This window comes from Hypanus sabinus (genome assembly GCF_030144855.1).
Source record: "Hypanus sabinus isolate sHypSab1 chromosome 24 unlocalized genomic scaffold, sHypSab1.hap1 SUPER_24_unloc_28, whole genome shotgun sequence".
NCBI lineage: Eukaryota > Metazoa > Chordata > Chondrichthyes > Myliobatiformes > Dasyatidae > Hypanus > Hypanus sabinus.
The window spans coordinates 316,290-341,322 of NW_026778942.1; the positions used below are offsets into that span (position 1 = coordinate 316,290).

The 25,033-nt window shown below is 56.7% G+C and overlaps 1 protein-coding gene across 1 annotated transcript in view; it reads left to right on the top strand.

The window, feature by feature from the left end:
* LOC132385498 (filamin-A-like) overlaps positions 1-25,033 on the top strand; it is a 122,615-nt gene that overhangs the window by 33,471 nt on the left and 64,111 nt on the right. The window contains exons 3-4 of the mRNA XM_059957611.1: positions 13,647-13,892; positions 19,882-19,979. Coding sequence (XP_059813594.1) covers positions 13,647-13,892; positions 19,882-19,979 — 344 coding nt within the window. The remainder of the gene's footprint in view (positions 1-13,646; positions 13,893-19,881; positions 19,980-25,033) is intronic.

A 25,033-nucleotide genomic window follows, 5' to 3' on the forward strand; every position in this document is an offset into this window, starting at 1 on the left:
CTCTCCCCCTATACTTTCCACCAATCACCTTAAAATTATGCACCCCCATACTAACTATTCCCCCCCGGGAAGGAGTCTCTGGCTGTCCACACAGTCTGTGCCTCAAGTCACCTCTCACCCTCCTCTCCAAAGCGAATAGTCCCTTCACCCTCACTCAACCTACCTTCGTATGACATGCTCTCTGGCCCAGGCAGTATCCTGGTAAATCCCCTTTGTGCCCTCTCTCTAAAGCTCCCACATCCTTCCTATAATGAGGTGACCAGAGCTGAGCACGGTCCTCCCAGCTGTGGTTGAGAAGAGCTGCCACGTTACCTCACAGCACTTGTGCCCAGTTGCTCATAATTGAGGTTTCTTGGATTTCCTTGCCCCCCCCCCCCCAAGTCTCCTTCCCGCCCCCTGGCATTCAGCCTGGCACCAGCTCCCAGGCGAGGGTGCCTCCCTCCCGCCCTTCGCCCAGTGCCCTGGGCCTGGCTCTTCCTTGCAGCCCCGGGGCCTGACTGTTCAGGCCCGCGGCCTAACCGTTCAGGCCTGGGGCCTAACACCTGTGGGTAAGCCTGCAGGGGTGGGTAAGCCGATAAAGGCTGAAACCATCTTCCTGAGGCCGGAACGGGTCTGGCAGTAGGCAGCTAGCAATTACGGGGACGTGTGGGTACGTTGTCTGCGACCCACTTCTCTACCCCCCCACCCGCCCCCGGCTGGGTCTGCTGCCCGTGCAGCGGGCTCCCCCTGCCCACACAGCTGATGGGCCAACAGGAACCGTTTGGCACCAGCAGCGTTGCAGGAGTCGCTGGTCAGTGTAGAACTCAACGTAAGGCTTCCTTAGGGACTCCAGCTCCATATTTTCCCCAGGGGGGGCGGGGTTACTCCCAAAGCCTTCCCCATGAGTGGGTGTAGCCGCAAGGCGGCGGAGGTTTGCCCACGGCTCCCATCTGGCCGAAGCGACTGGTTTTAAGGCGCCAGTAACCCGCCTCCGGTCAGTAGAAACGGGTTCCACTGGCCTTAGTAGCTGAGCCACAAGCGAAGGCCAGGAGCCGGACAGTCGTCCGAGTCTATGTGAGACACACGCCATTAGGAGCATTTAATAGGTGAAGAAGAAAGCCAAGCAGTCTTGTTTTTCCGAGGCTGAGTTGCCAGCTCGATGGTCAACCCAGTGCGGATGGAAAACGTGCCAGGGAGCCGGCCGGATTCGAACCCGGGAGCCTTCGCTCTGAAGTCCGGCACTGACCAGCCGGCAGTTCAGCAGGTAGTGGGAGCTGATCCCCCATTACCACCCCTGGCTATTACAGCCTTGCAGCTTTGGAGGGTAAATCCCTCTTTTATTGGCTACACCCTCCGCTATTGCGCTTCCTGACTGGCTAGACGTGCAGGGTGGGGAGGGGGACGGTCGTCTCCACCCCGCCACACAGACCAGCTCGTGTTGGTGGGGCTCAGCAAGGAACATTACAGCACACTGCAGACCTTTCGGCCCACAACGCCATGCCGACCATTTATCCTACTCTGCAATCAATCGCAGCCTTCCCTCCCATGTGACCCTTCATTTTCCTATCATCCATGTGCCTCTACTGACCCCTGGGAGGGTGATCCACACACCCACCACCCTCCGTGTAAATAAAAAAATCCCTACCTCTGACATCCTCCAATCACTTTAAAATTCTGCCCCCCCCCCACCGTATCAGCCATTTCAAATATTAAATTGTCACACTACGTCAAAACGTACGGTGAAATGCGTCAGAGCGAATCGGCGAGGTTTGTTCCGGGGCACAGACTGTAAGTGTCGCCCTGCTAAAGGCGCCAAACGAGGAAGCCCACACCACGCTAACTCCACGACGTCCACCCTCGGACTGTGGGAGGAAACCAGAGCACCCGGAGGAAACCCACGCGGTTACGAGGAGAGCGGACAAACCCCCTCGCGGACGGCGGCGGGAATCGAACCCCGACCTCGCGGCCAGTGCTCTCCAGCGTGGTGCCGATCACCCCGTTCCCCCTCCTGTGAAAAGTCTCGGTCGCCTCGATCGAGTCATCTCTCCTCCTCCTTTGCACCAGCGAGGAAGGTCCTAGCTCACTCAACCCGTCCTCATACGACGCGCTCTCTGATCCAGGCAGCATCATGGTGAATCTCCTCCACACCCTCTCTGATCCAGGCAGCATCCTGGTGAATCTCCTCCACACCCTCTCTAATCCAGGCAGCATCCTGGTGAATCTCCTCTGCACCCTCTCTAATCCAGGCAGCATTCTGGTGAATCTCCTCTGCACCCTCTCTAATCCAGACAGCATCCTGGTGAATCTCCTCTGCACCCTCTCTAATCCAGGCAGCATCCTGGTGAATCTCCTCTGCACCCTCTCTAAACCAGACAGCATCCTGGTGAATCTCCTCTGCACTCTCTCTAATCCAGGCAGCATCCCGGTGAATCTCCTCTGCACCCTCTCTAATCTAGGCAGCATCCCGGTGAATCTCCTCTGCACCCTCTCTAATCCAGGCTGCATCCCGGTGAATCTCCTCTGCACCCTCTCTAATCCAGACAGCATCCTGGTGAATCTCCTCTGTACCCTCTCTAATTCAGACAGTGTCCCGGTGAATCTCCTCTGCACCCTCTCTATAGCTCCTACATCCTTCCGATAATGAGGCGGCCAGAACTGGACACAATGCTGCAAGTGTGGCCTGACCATGGTTTTATAGAGCTGCAACATTACCTTGTAATTCTTGAACTCAATCCCCCAACGAACGAAGGCCAAAACGCCACAAACCTTTCACCCACAGTGCCGAGCTCCCCCCTCACATCTCCCCAATGCCGAGTTCCTCTCTGGTGCGGAAGCCCCTCTTTGCCCTGACAGTGTGGAGCTCCCTCACCACCTTCTGCTCCGCCGTGCGATGCTCCCTCACCCTCCCCCACCCGGGGTGTGGAGCCCCCTCACTGCCCGCCACCCCGCGGCGCAGATCTCCCTCGCCATTCCGCATGTCCTCATCGCTCCTGGCCCTCTCTCTCCTCCTCTGCGGCCTTCCTGTTTTGCCCCCTCCCGTCCCGCATTCTGGAATTGGGATGTCCAGCACGGACACAGGCTCCACCTCAGCCAGCTGTCTGCACCAGTTCTGCACACGTCCCATTTCGTTCTGTCCAAATAAATCCCCCCACAATTCTAAATTCTGCCCCTCGCCCCCCCCTCCCCAACTTGGGAACTATTGGTCTCAGTTGGGCCAACTAACTCAAGGGGTCTGCAGGTCTTTGGTAACTGGTTAGAAACTCCGGCAGACTTTGGGGAGGGGGACATCACTGTGCCTTCAGCCCTCCTCCTCCCCTTGGTCTAGGGGCTCCCGCCCTCCCTCCCCCCTCGAGCACTCTGCATTCCCTCCCTCGCCCCACCGTGCTCCTTCCCTCCCACCCTGAGGCCTCCATCTCCCTCCTTCCCTCCACCGTGGACCTCGGTGCTCCCTCCCATCCCCCGGGGCCTCGGTGCTCCCTCTGTCTCCATAGAGACAATGTCAAAGTGGTGAGGTTAAGGAAGATATGGCCACAAAGGGGGCAGACGGGTTAGGTACAGGCAGTTGTCATGGCGTTAGGCGGGCCGAATGGCCGGCCCCTCGCTAAGTAATTGGCCTTTCACCCAGAGAGAACTGAGCGGCTGCAATAGACGGCTGTTGAGCGAGGCGGATGTAGAGATATCAACAGCATTTACGGGATGTCTAGACAAGCACTGAATCACCCAGAGACACAAGGGTACCTTGGGTCAGGAACTACAAGATTGAATTAACACAACATCACCCTGTGTCTGACCCCGGGAGTGTGTGATGGGACAGTGTGGAGGGAGATTCACTCTGTGTCTGACCCCGGGAGAGTGTGATGGGGTGGTGTGGAGGGAGTTTCACTCTGTGTCTGACCCCGGGAGTGTGTGATGGGACGGTATGGAGGGAGATTCACTCTGTGTCTGAACCCAGGAGTGTGTGATGGGACAGTGTGGAGGGAGATTCACTCTGTGTCTGACCCCAGGAGTGTGTGATGGGACAGTGTGGAGGGAGTTTCACTCTGTGTCTGACCCCAGGAGTGTGTGATGGGACAGTGTGGAGGGAGATTCACTCTGTGTCTGACCCCAGGAGTGTGTGATGGGACAGTGTAGAGGGAGATTCACTCTGTGTCTGACCCCGGGAGTGTGTGATGGGATGGTGTGGAGGGAGTTTCACTCTGTGTCTGACCCCGGGAGTGTGTGATGGGACGGTGTGGAGGGAGATTCACTCTGTGTCTGACCCTGGGAGAGTGTGATGGGACGGTGTGGAGGGAGATTCACTCTGTGTCTGACCCTGGGAGAGTGTGATGGGACGGTGTGGAGGGAGATTCACTCTGTGTCTGACCCTGGGAGAGTGTGATGGGATGGTGTGGAGTGGGCAGAGATGGTGAGAGGCGACAGAGTCACATCATGATGAGAAAAGGTTTTGCGGTGAGCTGCAGAGTGTGGGGGGGGGGCAGGTGGCAGGGTCACAGAAAGAGCAAAGGGTCAGGGGTCAATGAAGTGGGTAGAGGCGTTGACAGGGAGGTGAGAGGGCGACAAGACCAGAGGATGGGTTGTGGGTTGGAAAGAGCGACGGAGCTGAGGAGAGAAGTGGAGAAGAAATTCAAAGGGCTTTTCGCCAGCGGGAGGCCAGAGAACATGGCGGAGGGCCTGAATTAGTTTTAGGGGAAGAGGAGTCGTCAAATGCTGACTCCATATATTTTAAACTCTGCAGCCCGTGCTCAGTAATAACTTTTAAAATTTGTATAATTTTCCCTCTTTTGCTCATTGTCTTTATTTGCCTTCTTTATCCCCTCTGTAAATGCCTGCAAGAAAATGAATCTCGAGGTAAAATGAGGTACTTTGATAACACGTTTACTTCGAGGTGCCTCTGCCGGGCAGGGGAGGGGGAGAAGCAGGGTGGGGCCACAGCACGGTAAGGGCCTTTGCAACCCTCGCCCCTCTTCGGGGTTGGAAACGCACCCTCCGGTGTGCAGGAGGGAGGAATTATCCAGCTGTGTGTGCCAGAGGCCCCGTCCGGGCCTGCGAGGGATTTCCGCCTCTCGGGGGCGGATCAGAGGCCGGGAGGCAGGGAAGACCTGGATCCCCGCCAGCTCCTGGCTCGAGCTGCCTTCTAAGGCAAATCCCCCGAGAGACAGGCCCATCTTGAGGGAGTTTCAATGCCAGGGAGGCATCAGAATAAGTAGCCACGGGCGATGTTAGCTCGCTTGAATTTGGGTGGGAGGGGTGCGTGTGGGGGGGTATGTAAACTGTGAAGGAGGCTCAGGTAGGTGGGAGAGGGGAAAGTTGGGCTGTGATGGGGGTAGATCTGCCCAGACCCTGACGGTGGCAAAGTTGGATAATGGTCATTTTCATCAGGTGATGTGGAAGGGGGTCACAGTGGGGGGGGATGTAGGGGAGAGGGGGTCACAGAGACGGGGAGGGGTGTAGGAGAGAGGGGGGTCACAGAGACGGGGACGGGTGTAGGAGAGAGAGGGGGGTCACAGAGACGGGGACGGGTGTAGGGGAGAGAGGAGGTCACAGAGACGGGGAGGGGTGTAGGGGAGAGAGGAGGTCACAGAGACGGGGAGGGGTGTAGGGGAGAGAGGGGGTCAGAGACGGGGAGGGATGTAGGGGAGAGAGGGGGGTCAGAGGGGGAGGGGTGTAGGGGAGAGAGGGGTTCATGAAATGGGGGGTGTAGGTTCGTGAGGGGTATAGGGGAGCGAGGGACAGAGATGGGGAGGGGTGTAGGTTCTAGAGGGGGCTACTGAGAGTGAGGGGTGTAGGGGAGGGAGGGAAGCACAGGGATTTGGTTCTCCCTTGACCCTTGAACTATTTTCTCCCTACCTCTCCCCCCCTCCCAATAACAGAGCTTGCCTACGTCCAGGAAAGGATAGGGATGGGTCTTGCCACACCACTCATGATTCTGTTCTGGGAGGGGTACAGACTACCCCTCCCCCCCCCTCCCCCCCCAGAGGGCCGTGGAAGACACTGGGTGCCTGTAGATGGCTGTCTGCCCAGGACAGTGTGCGCACCATATAAGGCAAGGTAGAAGAGAATTCCTCTTGCTTGAGTAAAAATCTTGCTCAACGGCCCTGGGGGGTTGGAGGAAGGGAGTTCATCGATCATCGCTCTGACGAGACTTGTATGTACGTGCAGACTCCTTCTGGAAGTGATTTTCATGGGACCTCTGGCCCCTCGCAGTCTGGGCGAAAGGCACTCTCTGTCTGGGGTGGCGAGTGGGGAATGGCTGGGACTGCCCTGTGCGGGTGGGGCAATTACAGGTCCCCCGTTTCCCCGGATCACAGTGTACCCCAACACCCTCTTTCATTGCTGCTGTCAGGAAGCCTGAAGGTACAAACACACTCAAAGAATTTCTTCCCCCTGCAATCAGATCTCTGAATGGACAATCTGTGAATACAGCCTTACTTTTATTTTGTTCTTTTTGCAGTTTTTTGTATATTAAAAATTTTAAATTAAATATTAGATTAAATTAAATTAAATATAGAAGTTATCTATATATATATATATATATATATATATACTGTGCAGAAAAGTCTTGGGCACACATGCACTATATATAGCTAGAGTGACTAAGACTTTTGCACAGTACTGTAGTAATTTTATGCATTGCACAGTACTGCTGCCAGTATAAATAAATTTCATGACATGCAGTATGTGAGTGATGATAACTGCAGTGCTGATAACCCTGGTTCTGATACGGGTCTCTATTGCGGACTGAAACTTCCAGCCCGCACAAGCGACGAGCAGCTGTGTGATTTGATTCACAGCTGGAAGCCGTTCTGCCGGGCGCCGGTCTGCACACGAGTCACCCCCACCCCTAATGTACGGGGCAAGGTCATCCTTGTTGAAAAGGAATTGCTCGTTCTCTGTGTTACCATTTGTAACTCTGAAACTGTTAACTAATTGAAAGTGAAGTACGGAGCTGGGAGTAACTGTGTACATTTTGTTCGTTACTTTAGCGAGGTGCCGTGATGACGTTGGCCATTTGTGTACTTCTGCATATCACCCGCAATGAATTATTTAAATGAGGACGAGTGCTTGATCAAACAATATATTTCTGATAATACTCAGGAATGAGTGAAATATTAAACACCCAGGAGCTGACCAGTTCCACAAAGCAACTGGGTCTCGCCCCTATTCCTCCAGACAGCTGGTACCAACCCGTCGCGGAACTGCTTGTGTATCCGCAGGCACCTCGACAGCGAGGGGAGCTCGTTGTCCCTCCTTATGGGGAAATCGTTCGGCGTGCAATTCCCACGGTGGGGGAGGGGGGTGGTTGCCGTGGGGAAATTACACGCTCTGTTCAACACAGAGGAACTAATGTGCCCTCCAGGAGGACTTGGTCAAATCTCAGAATTCTGTTTAATATCACTGTCATTTGTTGCTTTGCGGCAATGGTACAGTGTAAAAATTGAATAATCACAGCAATTATATGTAGTACTGTGCAGAAATTTTAGGCACATAGATATTGCTAGGGTATTCAAGACTCTTGCACCATACTGTATTTGTCAACGTGGAGCAGAAAGCGTTTGTAAATCCGGTGGGGGCAATGGATACCATGAAAGGCCACAGGCGGGTAATGATGCAGCTCTATAAAGCTCCAGTTAGACCACACTTGTGTCCAGTTCTGGCCGCCTCACTATTGGAAGGATGTGGAAGCATTGGAAAAGGTACAGAGGAGATTTACCAGGATGCTGCCTGGTTTAGAGAGTATGGATTATGATCAGAGATTAAGGGAGCTAGCGCTTTACTCTCTGGAGAGAAGCAGGATGAGAGGAGACATGATAGAGGTGTACAAGATATTAAGAGGATTAGACAGAGTGGAGAGCCAGCGCCTCTTCCCCAGGGCACCACTGCTCAGTACAAGAGGACATGGCTTTAAGGTAAGGGGAGGGAAGTTCAAGGGGGATATTAGAGGAAGCTGGTGCGTGGAATGCACTGCCTAGGTCAGAGGTGGAGGCAGATACACTAGTGACTACTAGACAGGTATATGGAGGGATTTAATGTGGGGGGGAGTTACATGGGAGGCAGGGTTTGAGGGTCGGCACAACATTGTGGGCTGAAGGGCCTGTACTGTGCTGTTCTATGGAAGTGGGACAGCAGCCAGAGAAGGCGTGGGGGGGGGGGGGGGGTGTGGTGAGCACAGACACACCTGGCCCTGAGACACCAGACAAGGTCATTTGATTCCAAACAATCGGTTTAGTGATCATTACAGACTGGCTGTCTGGTGCTTCCCACTCCCTCCCCTCCCCCTTCCCCTTTTCCCAACCATGATTCCCCTCTCCCTGCCCCCCTTCCTGCTCTCAGTCCACAATAGAGACCCGTATCAGAAACAGGTTTATCATCACTCACCTATGGCATGAAATTTGTTTTTATTTATGTGGCAGCAGTACATAAAACTGAGGCACTCTGGCTATAGGTATGTGCTGCCGCGTGATTGGCTGGTCTGCGCTAGCGAGCGAGTGGTTCTGATAACATGGCCATGTCGTGCGTTTCGTACGGTCAGCCTCCTGGAACAGTATCACACAGGAAGGAGACGTTCTGTGCCGGACAAAACACTGAATTAAATGAACCCCCTGGTCTTGGGCGTCCCAGCGCAGGAACCCTGAAGGTTAACTTGCGGCCTGAGGAAGGCAAATGCAATGTTAGCATTTGTTTACCGGAGGACTAACGCGTAAGGATTTAATGCTGAGGCTTGGAGTATTGGGAGCAGCGCTGGTGTTGGAGAGGGCCCAGAGGAGGATCCGGAGAATGCTTCTGGGAGTGAAAGGGTTAACCAGCGAGGAGTGTTTGAAGGCTCCCTGGAGTTCAGAAGAACGAAGGGGGTGGGAGATCTCATTGAAGCACTGAATACTGAAAGGCCCAGATAGAGTGGACGTGGAGAGGATGTTTCCTGTAGTGGGGGAGTCCCGGACCAGCGAACACAGACGGACGTAGGACGTCTGAAGACCAGAGGGTGACGAATCTGTGGAATTGCCACCGGCGGATGTGGAGGCCAAGTCACTGGGTATATTTAAAGTGGAGGTTGATAGGTTCTTGATTAGTCAGGGAGTCAATGCCAGAGGAATGGGGTTGAGAGGGATAGTAAATCAGCCATGATGGAATGGTGGTGTAGGCTTGATGGGCCGAGTGGCCTATGTCTTGTGTTCCTGTGGCCTTGTTTATCTTGCATGTAGTGGCTTGTTTTGGGCTGACTGCTCTTTCTCTTAGACAAAGCATCCTCCCCCCCCCCCCCCCAACTGTTCCACTCTCCCCACTCCCCCTCTACTGCTCTCTCCTCCCTCCCCCCGTGTAACACTCTCTCCCTCTCCCCCTCACTTCCCCTCCCTCCCGTGTAACTGTCTCACTCCTTCCATCACTCCCTCTCTCCTGCGTTAATCCCCTCCCTCCCTCTCGCTCTTGTCTTAACCCTCTCCTACCCCTCCAGTGTTAATCCTCTCCTTCCCCCTCTCTTCTGTGTTTATTGGTTTTGTCTATCTGATTTTGAATGATATCTTCTGGTGGACAGATGACTTTTGGTGATAATTCATATATTGGCCATCATCTGGCTGGTAATCAGGTTCAATATCACAGTACGTTGTTGAGTTTGACTTCTCTTGCACTTGAGGCTCCAACTTAATCTTTGCAACCTTTTCTCCTTAAGTGTGCTCTTTGCCCTCAACCCTGGTCAGTAAAACTGTGTACGCTCATCCTTTCTGTACCTACTCGCCCCTACTGGGGCAAAGAGCACCGACAGCAGCCCACTGGATCCCTGTGTCCTGGGTCAGCCTTTCAAGCCTTTCAGCCCCAGACACAGCCCATCCTTCCTCCCCAGGGTTGGTTAATATCAGAGAATGTGTACGGCATACAGCCTGAAATTCTTACTCTTCACAGGCACCCGGGGACAAGAGACCCCAAAGAATGCATGGCATAAACATCAGAACTCCAAAGCCCCCCTCCCTCCTCCCGCAAACACGCAAAAACCCCAGCGAGCCTAGAGCCCATCAAAAGCTGCAGTTCATATCTCAGCCAGGCCCTCTCCCTCCATCGAGGGACAAAGAGATTGCTCGGGATGGGGGAGCGAGCTGTTCTGAGGTTTCAGCCTTCCGCGTCCCTTCTCCGAGTCCCCCCCCCCACCCCCAAGCCCCGTCTCGGAGACAGTCAGGCTCTCAGTCCCCTTAGAGAGAGAGAGAGAAGGATCGCCCGTCTACAGGGGCTTTTGTCCCACAGTGGTCTTCGGAACTTCTCTTACCACTTCTGTAGCCCTGGGTCTTTATGGGGCAGAGTCGCTCGCCCCGGAGTCCAGCCCTCCTCCTTTCACAGCCGGGCTTGGCGGAATTAATCCCATCCGCGCCCTTCACTGCTCAAACTAGATCAGCCCTCGGTCTCCTACGCCTCAGCGAATTAGAAGTCCCGACCTGCTCGACCTCTGTCTATATTGCAGCCCTTCGGGTCCCGGCACGTCCTGGTAAATCATTCCTGCAGCCGGGATAGCCCATCGGTCACGCTCCGAGCAGTTTTAATCCCATATCCAAGAGAGGACCTGCTGGCCTTGGGGAGGGTCCAGAGGAGGTTCATGGGAATGAGAGAGTTAATATTCAGTACTGAGCAAAAGGCTTGCAAGTTTGTACGTTCTCCCCGTGGCTGCTGGGGTTTCCTCCGGGTGCTCCGGTTTCCTCCCATAGTCTGAAGACGGACCGGCATTGTAAACATCGTAGGCATTGTAAACTGTCCTGTGGTGAGGCTCAGGTTAAATACAGTACTGTGCAAAAGTCTTAGGCACATATATACAACTCGGGTGCCTGAAACTTTTGCACAGTAATGTAGTAGTTTTAAGTATCGCACTGTACTGCTGCCACAAAACAAACTTCATGCCATGTGTGAGTGATGATAAGCCTGATTCTGATACGGGTCTCTATTGTGGACTGAGAGTGGGAAAGGGGGCAGGGAGAGGGGAGGGAGCGGGAATCACTGGGGAGACATTCTGTAATGATCTCTAAACTGATAGTTTGGAATCAAATTACCTTGCCTGGTGTCTCGGGGCTGGGGGTGTCTGCATCCACGCCACCTCCCCTTCTCTGTCCCCTGTCCTTCAACCCTCCACCCTCACCATTCCAACATCCTTTGCTCCCGCCAGATTTACAAACTTGCTCTCCGCTCCACATAGACAAAGACAGTACCTGGCAAAAGTGTTGGGCACCCTGTGCTGCACTTGTATGTGGAGTGTTTGATGGCTCTGGGCCTGTTCAGAAGAATGGAGGGGTAGGAATCTGACTGAAACTGATCAGAGACCAAAAGCGGAGAGGATTTCCTCCAGTGGGGGAGTCTAGGACCAGAGGGCACAGCCTCAAAATAGAGGGACTTTAGAACAGAGGTGTGAAGGAATTTCTTTAGCCAGAGGGTGGTGAATCTGTGAAATTCATTGATTAGCAAGATTGTCAAAGAGTAGAGAAAGGAGACAGGAGAACGGAGTTGAGATCAGCCATGATGGATAGGTGCAGCAGACTCGATGGGCCAAATGCCCTGATTCTGCTCCTATATCTTGTGGCCTGAGCAAGTGTGGCCTCACCAATGTCTTGTCCAACTGCAACATAAACTCCCAATGTCTGTACTCAGCTCCCAGACCAACGAAGAGGGGATAAAGCTGAGAGGGGCTGAGGTAATCTCCAAACAACACACAAGAAGGTGAAGGAACTCAGAAAGCCAGGAGCCATCGATGGAGGGAAACGGACAGTCAACGTTTCGGGCTGAGTCCCTTCAATGGGACTTTGAAGAAAGATTAACTTGATTTGTCACAAGTAGATCGAATCATTCGGTGAAATGTCTCATTTGTGTTAAATTGAACCTGTAGGAACGTGCTAGAGGCAGCCCCACACGTATTGCCACTCTTCAGCACGGACATATAGCGAGCCCACAGCTCAAAGTTCAAAATAAATTTTATTGTCAAAGTAAATATATGTCGCCATACACAACCGCTGATATTCATTTTCCTGTGGGCTGACTCAGCAATACCTGTAAACAGGATCATGCAGAGTGCAGAAAGCAACAAACGGTGCAGATGCAAATATAAATTAATAGTAATAAATAACGAGAATATGGAATAAAGAGTCCTTAAAGTGAGATCAGTGGTTGTGGGAACATCTCAGTGGATGAGTGAAGTTAGCCCCTTTGGTTGAGGGTGGTAACTGATGTTGAACCTGGTGCTGTGGGTCCTGAGGCTCCTGGACCTTCTCCGTGACGGCAACAGCGGGAAGCGAGCTGGGATTCCGGAGGATGGACGCTGCTCCCCTCCCACAGTGTTTCGTGTCGACGTGCTCAATTGTTGGGAGGGTTTCACCCGTGACGCACGAGGCCAAATCCACCGCCTTTTTCAGGATTTCACGTCCAAGGGCATTGGCGATCCCGCTCCAGGCCGGCCACGCACCTGCCGAGGTTTTTGGTGGCGTGCGGAACCTCCTGAGGAAGCAGAGGCACAGTCGTGCAATTACATTTATATGATGGGTCCGGGCCAGGTCCTCTGAGATCGTGACCCTCAGCAATTTAGGGCTGCTGACCCCCTCCAGCTCTGATCCTCCAATGAGGGCAGGTTCACGAACCCCTGGTTTCCCTCTCTTGACGTCTGGAATCACTGACCCTAACCCTGTCCGGCACGCCTTTGGGCAGGGGGGGCGAAACCCGCGTGGTCACGGGGAGAGTGTGTAAACTCCTTCCGGGCAGCAGCGGGAATCGAACCCCGAACGGCGATTGCGGCCGCTGTTAGGTTAACCGCTAAGGTACCGTGCCAGAGTTGGGGAGCCAAGAGCTCCAGAGGATGGGCTTGAGCTGAGAATAGGGAAAGACTTGACAGGAACGTAGGACATTCCACTACAGGCCCTTTGGCCCACAGTGCGGTACTGACCTTTTAACCTACTCCAAGATCACTCCCACAAAGCCCTCCATCTTTCTACCATCCACATGCCTATCTCTTAAATGTCGCTCACGTATCTGCCTCGACCATCGTCCCTGGACGGCGTCTGAAAACAAAATTACCCCTGACATCTTCGCCATGCTCTCCTCCAATCACCTTGATTCAAAGCACTTTTACTATCAAAGGTTTCCTGCAGTATACAACCTGAGGTTTGTCTTCTCACAGACAGCCACAAAACGCAGGAACACCATGAAACTCATTCAAAGAAAAACGCCCAACGCGCGGATTTGAGAAAGAAGGATAAGTTGTGCTAAAAATCCGACTAACACAGTCTTTGTTCTGTGGGAGGAAACCCTCCCGGTCATGGGGAGAACGTACAAACTCCTTACGGGGGAAGCCGGAATTGAACTCCCGACGCGCTGAGCTGTAATAACGGTGCCTGTAGAGACCGACGGAGGATTTACTACAGCCCGGGGGCGTGCTGGAGTTCGAAGTTCAATCCCAGCATCCTCTGCAAGGCGTCTCTGCACACCCTCCCCGTGGAGTGTGGGGGTTTTCCCTGGGGGCTATAGTCCAAAGAGGGTTAATCGGTCATGGGAAACTCCCCCCCCGATTAGGTTAGCGTTAGGTCGGGCTTGTGGGTTTGCGGTTCGAAGGGCTGGAAGGGATCGCGAGATGGAGTTTGTGGCAGACTGCGCAGAATCGGCCAGGCTGTATGGTCTAACTTGCATCTGTGTGTGTGTGTCTCTCTCTGCAGACAGCAAGGCCATTGTCGACGGCAATTTGAAGCTGATCCTGGGTTTGATATGGACCCTCATCCTGCACTACTCCATCTCCATGCCCATGTGGGACGAGGAGGACGACGAGGCGAAGAAGCAGACGCCCAAACAGCGGCTGCTCGGCTGGATCCAGAACAAGCTGCCGGACATGCCTATCACCAACTTCAGCCGTGACTGGCAGTCGGGCAAGGCCCTAGGCGCCTTGGTGGACAGCTGCGCTCCTGGTGAGGACCTGTAGGCACGGTGTCCTGGGCCCGAAGAAAGGATGAGCCAGCTTTGGAGAGGGTCCAGAGGATGAAAGGGTTAATGTATGAGGCTCTGGGCCTGTACTTGCTGGAGTTTAGAAGAATGGAGGAGGATATCATCGAAACCAATCGAGTATTGAAAGGCCTAGGAAAGGATGTTTCATGTAGTCGGGGAGACGAGGAGCAGAGGGCACAGCCTCAGAATAGAGGGGCGTTTTAGAACAGAGGAGGAGAAAATGTTACGCAGGAGCCGTGAATGTGTGGAATCCATCGCCACAGACAGCTGTGGAGGCTAGGTCATTGGGTATATTTAATACTGAGGTAGATAGGTTACTGATTAGTCAGGGCGTCAAAAGTTACCGGGAGAAGACAGGAGAATGGGGCTGAGAGGGATAGTCAGCCATAATGGGCCAAAAGGCCAAATTCAGTTTGATGTTTGATATAATGTGGCAACTTTTTAAAACTCCAGTTAGGCCATGTTTGGAGTAGAGTTCTGGTCACCCCACTGGAGAGGGTGCAGAAGAGGGTCGCTAGGGCGCTGCCTGGCTAAGATAAGAGGCCAGATAATCGGAAGCTGAGTGATAGAGGTTGAGAGAGGCAAGGTAGGCAGTATCTGTCTCCCAGTGTTGATGTGTCTAATACCAGAGGCCTTGCAGTTACGGCGAGAGAGGGGTAAGTTCTGGGGGCGATGTGTGAGGGGGCAAGTTTTTAGACAGGGCAGTGGGTACCTGGAATGGGCAGCTGGTGGGGGTGGTGGCTCTTCGATAGAAACACAGAGGTACATTGTGTAGATCGGTTTAGTTGGGGGTCTGTTGCTGTGTCTCAGGATGCTCGGATGTGCCTTTGATCTGAGGTAGGCCTGAGTGGTTCCCTGCCACTGCGTGACTTGTGGCTGCAGCGACTGAAGCCAACACCCCTACGTGGTTTTCCTCTGGCGTGCCAACAGTCACTCTGCTGAGAGCCAGCCTGCACGTTAGTTTCATAGAAACTCAAACTGAAACAGGTGGAGCGAATGGGTTAACGTCTGGGCTCTGATTTCTGTCAGAGGAAGAGTTGGGGTCCTGACCCCTTTACCTTTGCCTCTGTGTGTGTCTCACACTCTCTCACACTCACACTCTCTCACACTCACACTCTCTCACACTCACACTCTCTCACACTCACACTCTCTCACACTCACACTCTCTCACACTCACACTCTCTCTCTCACACTCTCTCTCTCACACTCTCTCTCTCACACTCTCTCTCTCACACTCTCTCTCTCACACTCTCTCTCTCACACTCTCTCTCTCACACTCTCTCTCTCTCACACTCTCTCTCTCACACTCTCTCTCTCACACTCTCTCTCTCACACTCTCTCTCTCTCACACTGTCTCTCTCTCACACTCTCTCTCTCACACTCTCTCTCTCACACTCTCTCTCTCACACTCTCTCTCTCACACTCTCTCTCTCACACTCTCTCTCTCACACTCTCTCTCTCACACTCTCTCTCACACTCTCTCTCTCACACTCTCTCTCTCACACTCTCTCACACTCTCTCTCTCACACTGTCTCTCTCTCACACTGTCTCTCTCTCACACTGTCTCTCTCTCACACTGTCTCTCTCTCACACTGTCTCTCTCTCACACTGTCTCTCTCTCACACTGTCTCTCTCTCACACTGTCTCTCTCTCACACTGTCTCTCTCTCACACTGTCTCTCTCTCACACTGTCTCTCTCTCTCACACTGTCTCTCTCTCACACTGTCTCTCTCTCACACTGTCTCACTCACACTCTCTCACACTCACACTCTCTCACACTCACACTCTCTCACACTCACACTCTCTCACACTCACACTCTCTCACACTCACACTCTCTCACACTCACTCTCTCTCTCTCTCACTCTCTCTCTCACACTCTCTCTCTCACACTCTCTCTCTCACACTCTCTCTCTCACACTCTCTCTCTCACACTCTCTCTCTCACACTCTCTCTCTCACACTCTCTCTCTCACACTCTCTCTCTCACACTCACTCTCTCACACTCACACTCTCTCACACTCACACTCTCTCACACTCACACTCTCTCACTCTCACACTGTCTCTCTCTCTCACACTCTCTCTCTCTGTCTGTACCTCCCCACCCCAAACAGACGCAGTCTGACCCTTTGGGAGTCGTCAGTGGGTTTGGCTTTTTATTTCGGACATGCACCATCTGCAGATCTTGTGCTGGTGAGCTCGAAGACTGTCAATGCCTTGGAGATGTGTGTGTGAGAGAGAGAGAGAGAGAGCCCGTGGGCAGGGTGTGTGTGTGTGTGTGCGTGAGAGAGAGAGAGAGCCCATGGGGGGGGGGATGTGAGTGAGAGAGAGAGCCTGTGGGTGGGGGTGTGTGTGTGTGAGAGAGAGCCTGTGGGTGGGGGGGTGAGTGTGTGTGAGAGAGAGAGAGAGAGGGCCCGTGGGTGGGGGGTGGTGTGTGTGTGTGTGAGACCACTATCACCCAGCTCGTGTTCTTTTCTCATAGTCATCAGGCTCCTGAGCGAGCGTGGATAACTTCACTCAGCCCAGCACTGCCCCGATTCCACAACCTACACACTCTCTCAAGGACTCGTTGCAACCATTGTTTTCAGTATGATTCAGCATTTGCACAGTTTGTCTTTAAAAGATTGCAACGTTCCCTGCTATCTGTCACGTGTACATCGAAACGTGTAGTTCCGCGTCCACGACCAGCACAGGGGCGCGATGAGGGGTCACCGTGGCATGCCCGAACCCGTGCGGCAGGAATCCGGGGGAAGCTCATACGGTCACGGGGAGACTGTAAAACTCCTCACAGACAGCGCAGGAACAGGATACTGGTCGCTTGTAGTGTACAGCGTTGCCCAGACTGCTATGAAACCCTGTTGCCTGCCCTCCCCCGTTGCACATTCTTCGATGTTCAGATTTTTATAAATTCCATTGTACTTTGTTTTCTGTTCCTCTGAATGCCCGCAAGAAACTGAATCTCAGGGTTGTATATGATATAGTACTTTGATAACAAATTTACTTTGAGCTTTCAAAGAATCGGTACGGGGGCGTAGCGGTTACCTTAACGCTGTACAGCGCCGGCGATCCGGGTTCCAGTCCCGCCACTGGATCTCCCCGCGGCTCTGTGGGTTTCCTCCGGGTGCTCTGGTTTCCTCCCACGGTCCCAAGACCAGAAAAGATGGAGGAGCAGAATTAGCCCATTTGGCCCATCGAGTCTGCTCCTCCATTTCATCATGGCTGATCCATTTCCCTCTCTGCCCCGGTCTCCTCGCCCTGACCAATCAAGAATCTATCAACCTCAGCCTTAAATATACATAAAGACTTGGCCTCCGCAGCTGCCTGTGGGATCGAATTCCTCAGATTCACCGCCCTCTGGCTGAAGAAATTCCTCCTCATCTCCGTTCCAAAGGGACGCCCCTCTGATCTGAGGCTGTGGTCCTAGACTCTCCCTCCGTGGGAAACATCCTCTCCACTCTATCGACAGGCTTCAATGAGGTCTCCCCTCGTTCTTCGGAATTCCAGTGAATGTATGCCTCGAGCCATCAAACACTGTTCCTGTGAAGAGCCTTTCGACCCCAGGCTCATCTTCGTGAACCTCCTCTGAACCCTCTCCAGTTTCAGCACAAAACTGCTGGCAGTACTCCAGTGAGGCCTCGAGCGTTACACCCTCGCTTGGAGCCCTCTCGGAATGAATGCTAATTGCCCCCCCGGGGGTAGAGAGAGTGCAAGAAATGGGTGGTATCGTATACAGCGAAGAAGGCCATCAGAAACTGCGGGGTGGGGGTGGGGGACCTCGATTACTGGGCAAATGGAGTTCAGTCCAGCTAAGGGCGAGGTGTTACATTCTGACAAGTCGCCTCGAGCCAGGACCCTCCCAGCGAACAACCGGGCCAAGGGAGGGTTGTGGAACGGAGGGACCTTGGAGTTCAGTAACGTCATTCCCTGAACTGGGTCGAAGTATTCTCAGAGTACAGATGTGTCACCACATCCAGCCCCGAGATTCGTTTTCTTGCGGGCATTCACCGTAGAGCAAAGAAACCGATCGGAACCGACACACAAAGGCTGACAAAATGGCCAATGTGGAGAAAAAAATTGATAAAGTGTGCCAACGCATTAAAAATAAATAAGTAATAAATAATACGGAGAAGAAGAGTCCTTGAGAGTGGTGTGGACCCAGTTCGGAGTTGGGGTGAGTGAAGCTGTCCACACTGGTTGACGGTTGAGGGGTAATGACTGTCCCTGAACCTGGTGGTGTGGGACCTCAGCATCCTGACCGCCTTCCTGCTGGCAGGGCCTAGAGGGGGTAGGCGTCAATGACGATGGACGCTGCTCTCCTGTGCGGGCGCCCCATGTAGATGTGCCCAGGGGTGGGGAGGGCTTTTCCTGTGATGGACTGGGCCGCGTCAAGACATTTTCCGAGGGATTTGCTGTTTCCGCACCAGGCCGTGAAGCACCCAGTCGGGATTTTCGGGATCCACGTTTTGGAACGGAGGGTAGTCCAGCCGGGGGTGGCGGGTGGTAGTGGGGACAAGTTCCCACTGCCTGTTAAATGGCCTGCGCCTCAGAAAGCCCCTGAGAACCAAGTCCAGCTCCTGGCCTTCGCGTGTGGCTACGAAGCCCGGTGGAACCATTTCTCCTGGCGGGAGAAGGGGCGAAGGCGACTTAAAACCAGGCGCTCCGGGCAGATCGAGCTCGTCAGCCCTGGTCGGCAGATCGTCCAGGGGAATCTCAAGGTTTCCCTGCCTTGCGGCTGCACCCGCTGACAGGGAAGGCTTCCGGAGTAAACCGCGAGGGGAAAACGCGGAGCTGGAGTTCCTAAGGCAGTCCAGTGCCAACTGTGGCACCAGCTTGCCCTGCATTGCGTATTGACACGTCGCTGCTACCGTCCAACACCACGTTACGACCCTGACTGACGGAGGGGCCTTGACCTTCAGGTACTCGGTTCCCTGAAGCTGGAGTCACAGGGAGGCTGCGTGATAAGCCAGCCTTCCTCAGTCAAGGCGTTGAGGATTTGAGTTGGGACGCTATCCTGAAGTTATATAAAGTATTGGATCAAAATCAGGTTTATAATCACTATCAGATGTCATGGTTTATTTTTCTGTGACAGAATTTTAAAAAATTACTTAGTTAATATGAATAAAATTATGCTTCGAGTTCCTGGATGTCAATATCTCTGAGGAGCTGTCCTCGGCCTACATGTTGATGCAATTACAAAGAAGAGAAGACAGCGGCGATATTTCATTAGGAGTTTGAGGAGATTTGGTATGTTACCAGAGACTCCAGCAAGTTTCTACAGAGTTGTGAACTCAGTCAGCACCATCGTGGTCACTGGCCTCCTCAGAATCAAGGGGATGCCTCCATCACTAATGGCTCCCATCACCGAGGTCATGCTCTCTTCTCACTGTCCGGGGGGGAGGTACGGGAGCCTGAAGGCCCACGCTCAGTGATTCAGGAACAGCTTCTCCCCCTCTGCCACCCGGTCTCTGAGTGGCCATTGAACATTACCTCGCTACTTTTCCCTCTCTTCATTAATTTTCTGACACGCTGTAATTGTGCAGCGCACTTTGTGGCCTTTGTTTCGGTCGAAATGAAACCCGATTCCGGCAGGAGGGCAAAAACGGTGAGGCAGTGCTCAGGGCCTGTTCGGAAACCAGAGGGTAGGGTTTGAGACGAGAGGGGAATGAGAGCTCACTAAGGTGGGCCTGTGGTGACAGCTGCCAGAGGAAGTGGTTAAGGCAAGAATAATAACATTTAAAAATGTTTAGAGAGACATAGGCCAGACAAGGCAAGCCTGAGCTGGTGGGTGGGAAGGTGGGAGTGGGGATTGTCTGGGGGTGTTGGCTTGTTACTGGCGACCCTTGCATGTTTTAAACTGTCTGGAGTGGGGCTGAGGCCAGGGGGCGAGGAGCTCGGTGGGAGGGGGCCCAGTTTCCGGGACCCGACCGTCACAGTTTCCCTTTTCCCCCTTCGCAGGCCTGTGCCCCGATTGGGAGACCTGGGATGGGACGAGGCCCGTGGACAACGCCCGCGAGGCAATGCAGCAGGCTGACGACTGGCTGGGCATTCCTCAGGTAGGCCGAGATGGGCTCGTCGGGAGAGGCAGGGCCGGGGTTTATCCCCGACTCCCGTGGGGGCTCGCCCTCTCTGACGCCCGTCTGGGGCGACTATCAGGACGCTGTGGGCTTGGGATTTGATTTCCCTTTGCCCGTCAAGACTCTGTGCGCCCTCTGGCATTCGAACTGTTGCTCCTGATCCCCTCCCGCTGCAGAACATAAAGCTTGGAGCAACACTGCACACTACAGGCCCTTCGGCCCACAATGCCATGCTGTCCCTTTAACCTACACTAAGATCAGTCTTATCCTTCCCTCCGAGAGCTGTTTTATTCTTCGGGTAGGCCCGGGTGTTGGTCGGGTCAGACTGGGGACTCGGGAGGGTGCAGATTTGGACACGGCGGGACCGGGATGCAGAACGTGTCGACACAGGAGCAGTGTTTGTGCCGAATTAAACCAAAATATTCCTGCCAGCTCGCGACCTGTGTCTCTGCATGTTCACATCATATCCACCACTGAAAATAAAAAATTACAGCACAGCACGGGGTGGAGCTCCAAGATCAATCCTCCCCTCCTGGGTAACCTTCCATTTTTGTATCGTCTGTGTGCCTATCTGTCTCTGAAATGTCCCTGATGTGTCTGCCTCCACCATCACCCCTGGCAGGACATTCCACACACCCGTCGCTCTCTGTGCCAGCAAAAAAAAATTGCCCCACACATCTTTCAACTTGCCCCGTCTCAGTGTAAATGCCCCCAGTGTTAGATTTTTCAACCCTGGGGAAATGAGTCTAGCCATCCACTTTGTCCATGCCTCTCATAATCTTGCAAACTTTGATCCGGTCACCCCTCGGACTTTGCTGCGCCAGGGGAGCCAGCCCACGTCCGTCCATTCTCGCCTTTTAGCTCACGCTCTCTCTAATCCAGGCAGCATCCCGGTGAACCGCTTCTGTACCATCTCCGGAGCCCCCCCGCCCCACCCTGTCCGGAGCCCCCCCCCCCACCCTGTCCGGAGCCCCCCCCCCCACCCTCCGGAGCCCCCCCCACCCTCCGGAGCCCCCCCCCACCCTGTCCGGAGCCCCCCCCCACCCTGTCCGGAGCCCCCCCCCACCCTGTCCGGAGCCCCCCCCCACCCTGTCCTGAGCCCCCCCCACCCTGTCCGGAGCCCCTCACCACACCCTCCGGAGCCCCCCCCCCACCCTGTCCAGAGCCCCCCCCCCACCCTGTCCAGAGCCCCCCCCCCACCCTGTCCAGAGCCCCCCCCACCCTCCGGAGCCCCCCCCACCCTGTCCAGAGCCCCCCCCCCACCCTCCGGAGCGCCCCCCCACCCTCCGGAGCGCCCCCCCACCCTCCGGAGCGCCCCCCCCACCCACCGGAGCCCCCCCCACCCTGTCCGGAGCGCCCCCCCCACCCTGTCCGGAGCCCCCCCCACCCTCCGGAGCCCCCCACACCCTGTCCGGAGCGCCCCCCCCACCCTCCGGAGCCCCTCACCACACCCTCCGGAGCCCCCCCCACCCTGTCTGGAGCCTCCCCCCCCCCCCAAGAGCCCCTCACCACACCCCCCTCCAGAGCCCCTCACACCCTCTCTGGAGCCTCCCCCCTCCACCCTCTCCAGAGCCCCTCACCACACACTCTCCGGAGCCCCCCCCCACCCTGTCCGGAGCGCCCCCCCACCCTCCGGAGCCCCTCACCACACCCTCCGGAGCCCCCCCCACCCTGTCCGGAGCGCCCCCCCCACCCTGTCCGGAGCGCCCCCCCCACCCTGTCCGGAGCGCCCCCCCCACCCTGTCCGGAGCGCCCCCCCCCACCCTGTCCGGAGCCGCCCCCCCCACCCTGTCCGGAGCCGCCCCCCCCACCCTGTCCGGAGCCGCCCCCCCCACCCTGTCCGGAGCCGCCCCCCCCACCCTGTCCGGAGCCGCCCCCCCCACCCTGTCCGGAGCCGCGCCCCCCCACCCTGTCCGGAGCGCCCCCCCCCACCCTCCGGAGCCCCTCCACCCGTCCGGAGCCCCCCACACCCTGTCCGGAGCGCCCCCCCTCACCCTCCGGAGCCCCTCACCACACCCTCCGGAGCCCCCCCCACCCTGTCTGGAGCCTCCCCCCCCCCCCAAGAGCCCCTCACCACACCCCCCTCCAGAGCCCCTCACCACACCCTCTCCGGAGCCCCTCACACCCTCTCTGGAGCCCCTCACCACACCCTCTCTGGAGCCCCCTCCACTCTCTCCAGAGCCCCTCACCACACCCTCTCCGGAGCCCCCTCTACCCCCTCCAGAGCCCCTCACCACACCCTCTCTGGAGCCCCTCACACCCTCTCTGGAGCCTCCCCCCTCCACCCTCTCCAGAGCCCCTCACCACACCCTCTCCGGAGCCCCTCACCACACCCTCTCCGGAGCCCCTCACCACACCCTCTCCGGAGCCCCTCACCACACCCTCTCCAGAGCCCCTCACACCCTCTCTGGAGCCTCCCCCCTCCACCCTCTCCAGAGCCCCTCACCACACCCCCTCCGGAGCCCCCTCCACCCTCTCCGGAGCCCCTCACCACACCCTCTCCGGAGCCCCTCACCACACCCTCTCCGGAGCCCCTCACCACACCCTCTCCGGAGCCCCTCACCACACCCTCTCCAGAGCCCCTCACCACACCTTCTCTGGAGCCTCCCCCCTCCACCCTCTCCAGAGCCCCTCACCACACCTTCTCTGGAGCCTCCCCCCTCCACTCTCTCCAGAGCCCCTCACCACACCTTCTCTGGAGCCTCCCCCCTCCACTCTCTCCACACCCTCTCCGGAGCCCCTCACCACACCCCCTCCGGAGCCCCTCACCGCACCCCCTCCGGAGCCCCTCACCACACCCCCTCCAGAGCCCCTCACCACACCCCCTCCAGAGCCCCTCACCACACCCTCTCTGGAGCCTCCCCCCTCCACTCTCTCCACACCCTCTCCGGAGCCCCCTCCACTCTCTCCAGAGCCCCTCACCACACCCCCTCCGGAGCCCCTCACCACACCCCCTCCGGAGCCCCTCACCACACCCCCTCCGGAGCCCCTCACCACACCCTCTCCGGAGCCTCCCCCCTCCACTCTCTCCACACCCTCTCCGGAGCCCCCTCCACTCTCTCCAGAGCCCCTCACCACACCCTCTCTGGAGCCTCCCACCTCCACTCTCTCCACACCCCCTCCAGAGCCCCTCACCACACCCCCTCCAGAGCCCCTCACCACACCCTCTCTGGAGCCTCCCCCCTCCACTCTCTCCACACCCTCTCCGGAGCCCCCTCCACTCTCTCCAGAGCCCCTCACCACACCCCCTCCGGAGCCCCTCACCACACCCCCTCCGGAGCCCCTCACCACACCCTCTCCGGAGCCCCTCACCACACCCTCTCCAGAGCCCCTCACCACACCTTCTCTGGAGCCTCCCCCCTCCACTCTCTCCAGAGCCCCTCACCACACCTTCTCTGGAGCCTCCCCTCCACTCTCACCCCCTCCGGCTCCCCTCACCACCGGAGCCCCTCCCACCCCCTCCGAGCCCCTCACACACCCTCCTGAGCCCCCTCACCACACCCCCTCCAGAGCCCCTCAACACTCTCTGGAGCCTCCCCCCTCCACTCTCTCCACACCCTCTCCGGAGCCCCTCCCACGCCTCTCAGAGCCCCTCACCACACCCTCTCTGGAGCCTCCCACCTCCACTCTCTCCACACCCCCTTCAGAGCCCCTCACCACACCCCCTCCAGAGCCCCTCACCACACCCCCTCCAGAGCCCCTCACCACACCCTCTCTGGAGCCTCCCCCCTCCACTCTCTCCACACCCTCTCCGGAGCCCCCTCCACTCTCTCCAGAGCCCCTCACCACACCCTCTCTGGAGCCTCCCACCTCCACTCTCTCCACACCCTCTCCAGAGCCCCTCACCACACCCCCTCCAGAGCCCCTCACCACACCCCCTCCAGAGCCCCTCACCACACCCCCTCCAGAGCCCCTCACCACACCCTCTCCGGAGCCCCCTCCACTCTCTCCAGAGCCCCTCACCACACCCCCTCCAGAGCCCCTCACCATACCCTCTCTGGAGCCTCCCACCTCCACTCTCTCCAGAGCCCCTCACCACACCTTCTCTGGAGCCTCCCCCCCTCCACTCTCTCCAGAGCCCCTCACCACACCTTCTCTGGAGCCTCCCCCCTCCACTCTCTCCACACCCTCTCCGGAGCCCCTCACCACACCCTCTCCGGAGCCCCTCACCACACCCTCTCCGGAGCCCCTCACCACACCCCCTCCAGAGCCCCTCACCACACCCTCTCTGGAGCCTCCCCCCTCCACTCTCTCCACACCCTCTCCGGAGCCCCCTCCACTCTCTCCAGAGCCCCTCACCACACCCTCTCTGGAGCCTCCCACCTCCACTCTCTCCACACCCCCTCCAGAGCCCCTCACCACACCCCCTCCAGAGCCCCTCACCACACCCCCTCCAGAGCCCCTCACCACACCCCCTCCAGAGCCCCTCACCACACCCCCTCCAGAGCCCCTCACCACACCCTCTCTGGAGCCTCCCACCTCCACTCTCTCCACACCCTCTCCAGAGCCCCTCACCACACCCCCTCCGGAGCCCCTCACCACACCCTCTCTGGAGCCTCCCCCCTCCACTCTCTCCACACCCTCTCCGGAGCCCCCTCCACTCTCTCCAGAGCCCCTCACCACACCCCCTCCAGAGCCCCTCACCACACCCTCTCTGGAGCCTCTCCCTCCACTCTCTCCACACCCTCTCCGGAGCCCCCTCCCCTCTCTCCAGAGCCCCTCACCACACCCCCTCCAGAGCCCCTCACCACACCCTCTCTGGAGCCTCCCCCCTCCACTCTCACCACACCCTCTCCGGAGCCCCCTCCACTCTCTCCAGAGCCCCTCACCACACCCCCTCCAGAGCCCCTCACCACACCCTCTCTGGAGCCCCTCACACCCTCTCTGGAGCCCCTCACCACACCCTCTCTGGAGCCCCCTCCACTCTCTCCAGAGCCCTTCACCACACCCTCTCTGGAGCCTCCCCCCTCCACCCCCTCCAGAGCCCCTCAGCACACCCTCTCTGGAGCCCCTCAGCACACCCCTCTCTGGAG